This window comes from Bos indicus x Bos taurus, chromosome 23 (assembly GCF_003369695.1).
Source record: "Bos indicus x Bos taurus breed Angus x Brahman F1 hybrid chromosome 23, Bos_hybrid_MaternalHap_v2.0, whole genome shotgun sequence".
Classification (NCBI taxonomy): Eukaryota; Metazoa; Chordata; class Mammalia; order Artiodactyla; family Bovidae; genus Bos; species Bos indicus x Bos taurus.
The window spans coordinates 4,106,435-4,118,904 of NC_040098.1; the positions used below are offsets into that span (position 1 = coordinate 4,106,435).

General features: G+C 49.6%; 1 protein-coding gene across 1 annotated transcript; it reads right to left on the reverse strand.

Moving 5' to 3' along the window:
* Positions 1–123: 123 nt before the first annotated feature.
* Positions 124–10,179, reverse strand: BAG2 (BCL2 associated athanogene 2). The gene is made up of 3 exons (XM_027525374.1): positions 9,868–10,179; positions 2,856–2,965; positions 124–1,557 (listed from the first exon to the last, which is right to left on the reverse strand). Exons 1-3 carry the CDS (start codon positions 9,978–9,980, stop codon positions 1,145–1,147), a joined length of 636 nt encoding a protein of 211 aa, XP_027381175.1. The 5' UTR covers positions 9,981–10,179; the 3' UTR covers positions 124–1,144.
* Positions 10,180–12,470: the final 2,291 nt, after the last annotated feature.

The window sequence follows — 12,470 nt, forward strand, 5'->3', positions numbered from 1 at the left end:
GCAGATAGTCTATAGTTGCACTAAAAGAATCAATACACTGGTTATCCTTGTTAGTGAACAAAATGCAATCTAAATAAAGGTATTTCATATGTAATATTAGGAAAAATGCTCAATGCTGAAAAGTTTTCAGTGAAACAGCTACTTTTTAATTATTGAAGACATATAAATTGGTATCTCCCATACAAAAAACTTTGGAAACATATCAAGCCATGAAAATGCATACACCCTTTGACTCAGTAAAACCAGTTGCTAGCAATTTATATAAAGAAAATCGGAAACAAAAGAAGGGAAAAGCTCGGTGTGCGTAAATCTGTTGCATTGATAAGCAACAAACTGGAAACCACCTAAACGTTCAGTAAGTGAATGGGAGGCAATTGTATAACTACACGGGATAATGGTTTGTAAGTTGAGAATTAAAAGCAAACTTTAAAACAGCATTTTTCTTTTTAAAGGCAAATTACAACATCGTATTTCTCTAATGATTAAAACTTTAAAGAAATGATGCATTTTGAAACAGAAAGTAATGAAGTAGTAGAGTGGCAAAATCAGAGGCGGAGTCTCCCATCTTATGTCATGTTTTCACATCTTACCAAGAAATGCATATTAGGAGTTGCGTAAGTCTTTAAGTTCAAAATAATTTGATACAGATGACTAAAAACCTGCTGAATGAAGGTGATGTGATGTAGCGAAGGTTCCCTCCCATCCCTCCAAGCTCACTGCCGGGCTCACAGCAGAGGCGCGGTCAGTCACTGTGTGGCTGCTTTAGGGACAGGCTGGCTGGTCAGCCGAAAGCCCTGTGTGCCCACGTGTCTGTAGACAAAGTCCAGGAGATAACCATAATGCGTCTGCTCCGAGCCAAGCACTTGTTTCCCCACATGCTGTTATCCACAGAATAGTAAAATATATATATAGGAGGTGCTAGATCCTAGTAGAAGACAAGAATTCAATCTAAAAACTTCTAGAAAGGTAATCAAAATATTTCTAATTTTGTTATTCACAAAACTAACAACACTGAGATATTTTGTTCTTCAGAAATAACTATCAGTATCAAATGAATTATATATGACATACACAACTATTATCATTTAAGATAGTTCTTTATCGTTTTTACATGATTGTTTATAAGGACTGTTAGGTTTGAACACTAGTTGAATCTGGCTTCAGCGTTCTGCTGCAGCGTTTTGGAAGCAGCTCCTTTAGAATGCTCCAGCAGCTTGATGGCCTTGTCAGCGTTTTCAATGTTCCTAAGCAGGGTCTCTAGTCGTCTCTTAATTTTCTTCTGGTCCTCGAGAGCGCAGCCGATCACGATGGACTGGAACTTCTGGTCCACCGGCCCCGCAGGCACCTCGGAGGAACACGCGCTGTACAGCGACATCAGGTGACTCCGGGCGTTTCCCAGGTCATCCAGAAACTTGCTGACCACCTCATCGATGATCCGCGTGGCGTGCTTGAGGGACTCCTGCTGCTGGGGACTCCTAATTGTTTCTACTGAAACCTCCACAGTCAGGGTTCGTCCCATCAGACGGTTCGCAGTCAGATTTAATTCTTCTCGTTCTCCTAATCATAAAAAGTTTGAAATATGAATCAATATGAGACACACCTACATCTATGTCAGGAACACTAAGACATTTGTGTGTGGTTAAATCTAGCCTGCGAGCACCTATACATGTCTTAAAGGTATATACTGTTAGCAATAAGATTAACTTAGGATGCCAGGGAAGACTGAGGGCAAGAGGAGAGAGAGGAGGGCGAGAGAGGATGAGACGGCTGGATGATATCACTGACTCAGGGGACAGGAGTCTGAGCAAACTCAGGGAGATGATGAAGGACAGGGAGGCCTGGTGTGCTGCGGTCCATCGGGTCACAAGGAGTCCCCCGAGCAACTGAACAGCATCAGCAGTGAAGAGGATCAGCCTGGACACCAGGTGACTACTGTGGTCATCGTGTCTGCAGAGGCTGGGGCGGGTGTGCTGGTCAGAGCAGGAAATTGTGCCCTGCATCTACAGGACTATGTGCACTAGAGGAGGAAATACCTTTCCTTCTGCCTCTCTGAGCTTTTGGCTGAGACCTTGTGATCAGACAGATTAACAAGCAAAAACAAAACCAGAACCTTATTACCGTGTAGAGCTCATGTATACATGAGACCCCCAGGGAAACTGAGTAACTCCTGGAGATGGCCCAGGCCTCCATCCTCAGGTAGAGATGAGGGGAGAGGCGAGTTTCAAGGGCCCCAGAAAGAGGACCAGAGGTGAGGTTTTCGTGGAGACCCCTTATAAGCGGAGGTTTCAAATGTACATTTCCCTTACAAAACTGTGACCGTGTCTATTTCCAGAGCTGCTCCTGTGCCTGTGGTTTCTCAAAAATGACCAGCCCCAATAATCATTATGGCAGAGGCATGTTTTGGGCGGCACATCCCGTGCCTGTGAGCACACCGTGCCCGGCTCTGGCGGAGGAAACAGAGCCAAGACCCTGGAAGAAAGGCTGGCCCTAAACGAGGCGCTGACCTCATCCCGTCCGACCAACTCGGCCTGTGGTCTGAATCTTGGCCAGCAGGAGGAGGGTGCTGGGTCATCCTCTGCTTATTTGGAAACAAGAAATCTGCGCCGCTCTGTGTAACGCCTTCCAAGTTCACTGCTGGTTGGCCAGGACGAGGGGCAGAAACGCTGACCCACTGAGGCCGTGTGAGGGTCGTGGCGCACCAGCCCCACGACCCGGGGGCGGTCAGGGGGCACACCCAGCCCCCCCGGGGCGGCCCGCCCTCTCTCCAGAAGGGGCTGCAGGGGCGCCCGACCCCCGTCACGCCTCCCCCCACCCGCTCCTGTCCTCTGTGCGCCCCGCTCCCCGCGCGGGCTCACCGTCACTGATCTGCCGCATGTCCTGGCTGTTCTGGATGCTGTGGATCATCTCTAGGAGCACCTCCTTCTCCTGCTCCACGGCCGTGGCCGCCTCCCGCAGAGCCTCCACCCTGCGGGCAGGGACACAGTCAGTGCATGGAAGCCTCGTGCGCCCGCCCCGTCCCCCTCTCCGTCCAGCTCAGCTGTCAGGATGATCGGGGCACGCCCCTAACGCTTCACTCTCTTCTTTCCTATTCTGTCCTTTTTTCCTTCTTCATCCGCTTGCCCCGTGGCTCCTAGTTGCCTCCCTGCTCACAGGGCAAGCATTCTGTTTAGTGCTTTTCTATTTGTAGATAAAAACCTGTACTTGTTTACTCGTCACTGCTTCTTCACTCAGCAGCATATTTCTCTAAGACCCGCCGGGTTCCCTTGTTGCCCAGCCCCCAGCTCCCCTCACCACCCACCCGACTCCTGTCCCCTCGTGGCCCTGAAGACAGGCCCACCCCAGGGTGGCACAGCTGAGACCCAGGGTGTGTCGCCCTGGGGACGCCTCTCCAGAGCAGGCGCTCGGGGCGCCCCTGGGTCCCAGGAACCCCACCAGCACTCGCGTCCCCCAGTTGACAAGCGGTGTGTCAGCACTTAATCTGTGTTTCTTCACTGCTAATAATTTTGGACATCTCTTTGTATCCCTGTGAGCCTGTTCACAGCCGTTGCCTATTTTGCTCTTTCTTATTTAAACTGGGGTTACTGTCCTCTTGAGTTATCTCCCATCCAACCCCATATAATCTGTATCTGGGATGTCCTTCACTGAACACAGAGCCTTACTCTGAAGTGATCAGACCCATCTTTTCCTTGGTTTTGTTTTGCCTTCTGGCTCTCGCAGTGAAGTTTTGTTTCAGGGTCCTCCCGTCCTGAGATTGGGACGTACTTGCCTGCATCTCCTATTAACTTACTCTTTCACTTTTCTCATACTCATGTCTTCATCCATCCAGAATCCACCTCTGTTTATGATTAGATAAGGATTTTGTTTTTTCTCCAAATAGTGAACCATCTTCCCCAACACTATCTACCCTAAATCCATCTTTTCCTCAATGATTTGCAGACTGTCTGCCTCTGAAATCGATTCCTAAGCACCACTTGCCCCAACTCCCCTCCCCACCGCCACCTAGACACACATTCACTTACTGCACAGATACACAACAGTGACTAAAGAATGAGGCTGTGAAATCATCATAAAACAGAACCCTGTGTGTCTGAAGTGCCACAAGTAAATAAGTCACCAACTTATGCAAAATAAATATAAGACCCAGCTCCAGTCCTCTAGCACATGTTCCTGCCATACAAGGGGGTCCCTGCCCCACCCCAGCCACACGCAGGCCTCTTCCCCTACAGGCACCCACCTGTTACCCCCAAAATAGCACCAACACACTGTAAAGTCACAGGGTTTCAATTCTCGGGATACTAAATATATGTTGGACTCTGCTTGTAAGAGCCAGTAGAAGCAAAGAGCTTGTAAGAACCTTGTGTGACAAATGTGGCTGGAAAGCAATCAGAACCATGAGAACTCTACAGGACAGTGACCACGCATCAGACGGCCTTCCAGCAGCAAGCATGGCGCGCTCACACCTTCCACACAAGCAGACTCTCGGCCTGGGCCACACGAAAGGGGTCGGGTGAGCACAAACAAGAAACGCGCTACGAAAGTGACTCTAGTATTGAAATGGCACACGAGTCACTGGTAGAGGAGACGATGATGAAAGAAGAGCTGAATTTTCCAGCACTCCTGAGTTTGTATTCAAATATAAGATGATAAAGAGAAAATTGTTCCACAAAGAAGTATAATAATAAGTATAATAATTTATAATAGTATGTTCATGGAGTTGTTAATAAGAAAATGGCTTGAAAGGAGACACTCCAGAAAAAATATTTAATAAATCTGTCATATAAAGATGTTTTGTCATTAAATGAAACCAAATATAGAGGAAATTGGACGGAACTTTTCTCCCAAGGTTAGAAATTGCCAGGCATTTTCCCTGTGAAAAACAGATTTTGTTTTTTCTAGACTTTTTAATATATGATTTTATGTAAACTTCATTTCACAGCAAAGATACAATTCCATTCTTCAGCATGTGGATCCCCAGGGCTTTCCGGCAGCGTGGCCCTCTCATCTGCTGCCCCTCACCTCCTGAACATTCTTTATCCCTGGCCCAGGTCCACTAGGTGATCCTTTTTCAAAAGCCAGTCCTTTTGGCAGAACGGTTTCCTTAGCAACTTCCTCCTTCCTCTCCCTCGAGGCGTTCGAAACTACATCTGTCTAGTGTATGCACTCCATCACTGGCTTAGTTTTTTATTTTAAAAAGCTGGACCTGGGACTTCCCTGGTGGTTCAGTGGCTAAGACTCCAAGCTCCCAGTGCAGGGGGTCCAGGCTGGCCTGCTGCCCAGGGAACGAGACCCCACACGCTGCAACTGAAGATGCTGTGGGCTGCCGTGAACACTGAGGAGCCCGTGTGCTGCTGTGAAGACCCAATGCAACCAAGTATCCAAACGAGTATTTTCAAAAGCTGAACCTCTACTTAGTTTGCTTAAGTCATCTTGTTACTGTTTATCAGCTATTGGTCTTAATTCAACTCACGTGTGCTGTGTTCAGTCTCTTCAGTCGTGTCCAACTCTTTGTGATCCTATGGACTGTAGCCCGCCAGGCTCCTCTGTCCATGGGATTCTTCAGGCAAGAACACGAGTCGGTTGCCGTGCCCTCCTCCAGGGCATCTTCCCGACCCAGGGACTGAATTTGCGTCTCTTACCTCCCCTGCATTGGCAGGTGGGTTGTTTTTTTTTTTTGTTTTTTTTTTTTACCACTAGCAACACCTGGGAAGCCCTAAATTCAACTCGTATACACATCTTTTTGTCTCTGTCCCTTGCGTTAGTTTTAGAACAGTTAATTACTGAATATTCAAATATTTCCCACCCGCCCTTCCGTGATTTCTCCTGGAACTTTGCCCACAAGAGCGTTAGCCCATTTCACTTTATCCTTCACCTTCTTAACACATCACTTGACAATGCTCCTTGGCAGAGGGGGCAGCTCTGTTTTTACTAGCAGATCCTTCAAGAGCTGTGTGTCCAAATTGGGAAAGAACCGATCCTCACAGCAAGGCTGGCCTGGGCTGTGCTCCTGGAAAACTCTCTGCATGAGATCACAACTAAGCTTTAACTACAGAGGAACTGTTCAGAATGTTCCGTGAGGACAAAATCTGGAGTGTGTGCCTCCTCAGCTGGTCTCGGCAGCCCGGGGACCAGGGGACGAGGTGCCGGGAGACACACCGGCCGCCCCGCAGGCGCCCCGGGCCGGGTGCGGGCCAGCTCCGCTGCTGCGTCCTAGCTGAGTGACCTCGAGCAGCTGCTGACGTTCTCTCTGCCTCAGTTTCCTAATTTATGACACGGGGATCATGAGACGGTATGTGTGACTGAATGAAGTCAACGTGGTAAAGAGATTAACTCACCAACTGACAGCACAGACTAAATTATGAGTTAATAGAGTCACAGAACTATGAATATGTAGGGCTGACTCCCACACCCTTTTCTAGGAAAAATCGGAGCATCCCTGGTCTCCGGTACCCAGGGGCCCTGGGACCAATCCCTGCAGTCAGCAAGGGACCACCACACGCAGCACACGCCCACAACTGGGGCGTGAACACCAGCTTCCGGGTGTTTCTATGCACTCAGCAGTATGAACTCAGGACTGTAAGTAACAAGGCTCCTAATCATCACCCAAATAGTAAGGAACACTCACTACTGAGACACTGGTGTTAAAGCGGGCCGCGGCTTTAGGGTCAGGAGCTAGTCCTGAGCAGGACGGCCTCAGGTGGCCGCCCAGTCCCTCTGGACCTTTACTGCTGCTAAAGGAGATAATGGATGTCCTCCTGCCTTGGAGGGTTTTGGAAGGTTCACATGATACAGTTTATGAGAAGTGACCTTTTAAATTACAGACTCTGACACAGTATTAACTGGGGTGCTGTCTTCTGGCTCCGGGGGTCACATCAGCCCAGCAGGAAACTCAGCTAAAGGACCCCGGCCCCTGCTCCCTTGTTCCTTGGCAGCCAAGCGCCCAGGAGGCCGCTCTGCGGACACTTGACAACAGCCGGCTCCCCGTCCCGTCCGTCTCCTGGGTTGCTCTCCACACCCTCATGGCCCAAGCATCTTCACCACCAGCCAGAGCTTCAGGGCCACTCACAGCCTGCAGAGATGGCATTCAACAGCCCCTGATCTAAATCCAGATCTAAGTGGAATTTTCACTTCTTTCAGTAAAATCATATACTATTCCTACACTTTGAAATATGACATAGTAACTCAAAAACTTCAGGCATAAAGCATTAAGCTCTACAGCCACTCCTCCTGAGCTCTTTTAACTTCTCAAGCCTCAATTTCCCACTTGGAGAATGAGGGTGACATAATTTCCCAAAAGGCACAGGACCTGTAAAGTCAGGCTGGTTAACTAAAATACCTGTTGGAGGGCATCATTTATGAATTATGATCACTGCTAAAATAGTAACAATTGTGAGCAAAGTGCTTGGAGCCACTGACAAATGGAAAAATCAGAGGCCATTTGCACTGGTCACGAAAACCCGTAGAGAAAGACATCACCTTTTTAGGAGGAAGCAAAAAAGGAGGTCTAGTTTCGTGCTAACCCATTAGAAACAACTGGAGTTTCTTCAGCGATTTGTCAGATGCCATCAAACATTTAAAAGCGCTTTAAACACCGTGGACACCAGTTCACATGGCAGGTCATGAAGCACTGAGCAGAATTCTGTTTTCGATTTCATGTGGAGAAAGTTTTTGCCGAAACGTACATTGGAGGGACAGTAAACCCAGACCTCTCGGTACAGTCTGTAATTTTCAGTATGCCTAGAACACTGCTTTATTAGCCACCTGTAACATGAAATTAAATGACAGTATTAATTAACACGTGAATGTCTCATTTCCTTTTAAACTTGATCTTCGGGGCCTTATTCTAGTTTCTAACAGCGCAGTGCTCTCTTCCATGACCCATGTGCCTTCATAAACTCTATTTTTACTTAACCTTCCAAAGCACTTCCTTAACTTTGTCAGCATCACTTTTTTTTAAAAAGAAAGAAGCAAAGCTCGTCAGTCTAAAACTAGAAAAGTCCTTAAAATGAACAATTGAACACACATTTATCAGTCTCAGCTCAAGGGTTAATTCAGCAAGTGATTAACCACTTGTACACGGTAATCAGAATTCACTTCACATTAAGGAAGCCCTGCTGCTGCTGCTGCTGCTGCTGCTAAGTCGCTTCAGTCGTGTCCAACTCTGTGCGACTCCACAGATGGCAGCCCACCAGGCTCCCCCATCTCTAGGATTCTCCAGGCAAGAATACTGGAGTGGGTTGCCCTAGAATGTAGTATTTCAAACAAGAAACTTCCTTTTAAAGATTAGCACCTGCCCTATGTGAGGCATCAAGTCTTAGAACAATAACTCAGCTTCAAGAAAGGAACTGTGTCCTGTGCCGGAGCCTGGAAGAAAACATCCTTTCTTTCCAGCTAGGGAAGAGCCCCCCTGAAATGGCTGAGAACATGCCCTCAAAGTTCTTGAGACCAGAGACGCTGAGTCACTTGTTAACGCTGCTACATAAAATCGTCCACAGGAGCTGCTCTGCCTGTTCACCTGCTTCAGCTGGAGAAGGACCCTTGTCACTCTCCGTGAAATCATGGTGGTGGTGAGCGTCTCATTTTCTGAGAAGATATTGTTTCTTTCTGTAATAATATAATAAAAAGAACTATACAATAAATGACAAAAGTCAACATAAATATTAATAAATGATAGTAAGTGCCTCATTTGGTTATTAATGTACTTTACTAGCAAACAGACCCCTTGTCCTGTTTTGAGATAAAGCACATATGCAGCCCTTCTTAAAATTTTGTCTTACATATACTCCTTTGCTCACTCAGAGTCTGGTAACTATGGGAAAAATTCCCTGTGGTTTTAGGGAGTTTTGGACGCCTTGCTAAGATTTGCCTGTAATTACACCTGCACACAATTTACACGAACTTCAGTGACAATAAACAGTTATGGGAAGTACACAGAAGTCTTCATTCACTGTTAGAGAAAAAATTATTTCCCAAATTTCTTACAAATTATTTAGGAATCCTATACAAGCCGGTGACTACATTTGTCACTAAGGAGTGTCCCCGCACCGGTTTCTATAGGAATTGACAGCACAGCCTGGAAAGAATTTAGGAAAAGAGCCGGGTTGAGGCACTATGTGCTCTGGGAAAACTGGCAAAACAGGCTCTCAGGTTTTCAGGAAAATCTAAGGAACTCAGATTCCTGCATCTTCTCAAATTCAGAAAAGCACTAAAAGCCTTAAGGGAGACAGCAGCTCCTTCTGACCGGTGGTAACCTCTGCGCGCCTGACCCTGGGCCCTGCTCCAAAGTCACATCCTCGCTGACCTCGACCCGACCCTCGCCGCCAAAGCTTCCTTCTGCGCGCTGACCGCCGTGGACACGCCGACCACAGTGACACCCCGACCGGGAAGGGACACGCTGACAACAGTGACACCCCGACCGAGAGGGAGCGCTGCGGCTCGGGCTCTGGCGGCCGGGAAGGTGGGACGGCGCCCGGGGAGGCCGAGCGCCGCTTGGGGAGACACCTGTCCGCTGCTCTCGGGCCTGAGGCCAGACGGATTTTTCTGTTTTGCAAAGAGCTCGGTCGCCCAGCACATAAACCACTAACCGGCCCCGGTCCTAAAACCGCACGCGGCGGGGAGTGGGCCGGAAACACCTGGCCCCACGCGGAAGGTTCTGGAAGCTCCGCGGCGGCACGGCCGTCGTCTCAAGTCACATCCCCCCGACCTCCTCTGTTCGGGGTCGCGCGGTCCCGGCGCTCGGGGCCAGCCGCCGAAGGGTGGGGGGGCCGCTCCGCCGACCCAGCGCTGCGCTGCGCTCAGCGGGGCCGAGGCTGCCCCGCCGCTCCGCCCTCGCCCGCCGCTGCGTCCCCGCGCGCCCCCAGCCCCGCGCACCTGAGCTCCAGCTGGTCCAGGCTCTCGAGCAAGCGGCTGGAGCGGTCGGCCATGGACGAGGAGCGGCAGAAGCGGCCCTCGTTGGCCTTAGCGCTGATCCTCGCCTGAGCCATCTGCGCCGGCCGGGCGGCCCGAGGTCACCGCCGTCCCCACGCGCCAGCCGTCTCCTCGGACGCGCCGCCCGCAAACCCGAAGTCGGGGACCGGGGAACCCAGGTGAGGGCGCGAGGGCTTGGCAGCCGGGCTCCGACCGCGCGTGCTGCCTCGGGGGCGGCGCGGTGGGGCGGCTCCGCGTGGCGCCAGGCCCAGCCCCGCCCCGAGCACGCCCCGGGGGCGAGGCCCGCGCCAACCACGCCCTCGCCCCGCCCCGACCCGCGGAGGGCCCGCCCCCAAACATGGCCGGGGCGGGGCTCGCGTCAGCCACGCCCCACCCAGCCTGGCCCGCGGGGACCCCGCCTCCGACCACGCCCTGGGGCGGGCTCGCGCCAGCCCCGCCCTCGCCCCGCCCCGGGGCCCTCCGCCGCGAGGAAGGGGTCTTTTGCGCAGCCGTGGTTCCTGGGCACCTTCCCGAGGTGAGAACAGGAGTCTGGATGCCAACAGCGAAGCCTACAGAGCAGAAAACAAAAAGCCGCCCTGTCCAGCTGCGTGTAGGGGGCAAGGTGAACCTCACCGTTTTCACACCCACTCTCATGAAAGCATTTGTAATGACTTCTCTGTTTAAAAGCTACTGGTTGGAATTCGAGTGAAATGATTGTTATTTAAGACCGTTTCAAGCCCCATTTGTATAAACCTCCTGTTATGAGAAGACCATGGAGGCCGCTCGGCCACCGTGAAGGTCAGGGAGTAGTAGAGTGGTGGCGGGGCCGGGGCCTTTGCTCGCGTTTCCTCGTGGCTCTGCCCAGCAGTACACGGAGGGGATGCACAGGGCACCTGGAAGGGGATAATAACAGTTCAAGGCTGGAGCCCAGCCTTTAATCTGAGATCAAAGTCAAGGTACTTGAACAGAGATGAGGCCCCTAAGGCTAGATCCCAGTTCCTCTGAACTCTAAAAACTAATTCACAACTGCTGTAGGGGGTCATCTGGCCTCATTAGACGTTTTATCGTACCATGACAAACCTGGAATCCTTAGACACCTCAGACTCTGTGGATTCCAACTCCAGAGAATACCCAGGCCCATCTTCACTCCCCACTGGGCCAACATCCCAGCCCTGCCCTCCCATCTGGTCTGGTGCTGTTTGCACCACTGTCTGTGCTCAGCTCAGCAGCTACAGTGATCCAGAATAAGGCACAGCACAGCACTTCTCAGAAACCTTCAGCGGCTCCTCACTTGTAAAAAATGAGTAAAAGCTAAGGCCTTCAGAAGAGGCCTCAAAGGACTCTTGTCTCCAAGCTGCCTGCGCTAGCCTTACTTTGCATGTCTGGATAAGCTCACTCCCTGCCTTCAGGCCTTTGCTCAAGTTCACTAAGGACCCTGATCGCTCTAGTAGGAACAGCAAGCCCCCGTCCCCGGCCGCCCCCACCGGTCCTTCTCAGCCCATTCGGCTGTTTTCCTTCCTCATCTCAGCACCGCCCGCAGGTGTGCCCCACTGCGGAGGTGAGGGCTTCCTTTTGCTCACTGATGTATTTCAAGTGCTTAGAATAGTAGCTGACAAATATAAGTACTCAATAAATACTTTGTGAGTGAAAGAATAAATGGTTTAAAAGAAATTTAAAGGAAAAATATTGATGGAAAAAAAGAAAGCTCTTTAAGTTGAGGCCTATGCTATTGAGTCTCTGGTTACCCTGCCCGAGGGAGTCCAGGAGAGTCCTTGCACCTTGTTCTTGGGAGAGGTCTGAGTGACCAAATGGTCAGGAGGACAAGGAGACAGAAGGAAGGGTTGGGCTGGTAGGATACCAAGCATCCAAAAACAAACTCTTTAAGGGAGGAATTTTTATTTAAGACAGTCAATGATACCACCAACCAGACGCTGTCAGTACATTACCTATATATCCTTTTAAAAATAAACACTGTCATTCATTTTTTTGACAAAAGCAGTTATTCAGGTATAAAAAGGCATCACGATAAAAACTTTTTAAAAGAAAAAAAAACCTATCACAGTAAAATGAAAAACGAATAAAAGCAAACAAGTAAGCATCGTTGTCAGAAACATTCTCTTGATAATATTCCCCATTACTTTGTGTGACATCCACTCTCCTCCATGTGTCTAAATTAAGTTCAAATGAGTAAGCTGGATTTAGAAAAGGCAGAGAAACCAGGGATCAAATTGCCAACATCTGCTGGATCATTGAAAAAGCAAGAGAGTTCCAGAAAAACATCTATTTCTGCTTTATTGACTATGCCAAAGCCTTTGACTGTATGGATCACAATAAACTGTGGAAAATTCTGAAAGAGATGGGAATACCAGACCCCCTGACCTGCCTCTTGAGAAACCTATATGCAGGTCAGGAAGCAACAGTTAGAACTGGACATGGAACAACAGACTGGTTCCAAATAGGAAAAGGAGTACGTCAAGGCTGTATATTGTCACCTTGCTTATTTAACTTCTGTGCAGAGTACATCATGAGAAATGCTGGGCTGGAGGAAGCACAAGCTGGAATCAAGA

Bases quoted from the DNA above. Each gene is read 5' to 3' on its own strand.
- BAG2 (XM_027525374.1), bottom strand. From the start codon at position 9,980: ATGGCTCAGGCGAGGATCAGCGCTAAGGCCAACGAGGGCCGCTTCTGC. The intron at 2,966-9,867 runs GTGCGCGGGGCT...CCCTGCCCGCAG, and splicing joins CTGGACCAGCTGGAGCTCAG to GGTGGAGGCTCTGCGGGAGG. The intron at 1,558-2,855 runs GTGAGCCCGCGC...TTTTATGATTAG, and splicing joins CATGCGGCAGATCAGTGACG to GAGAACGAGAAGAATTAAAT.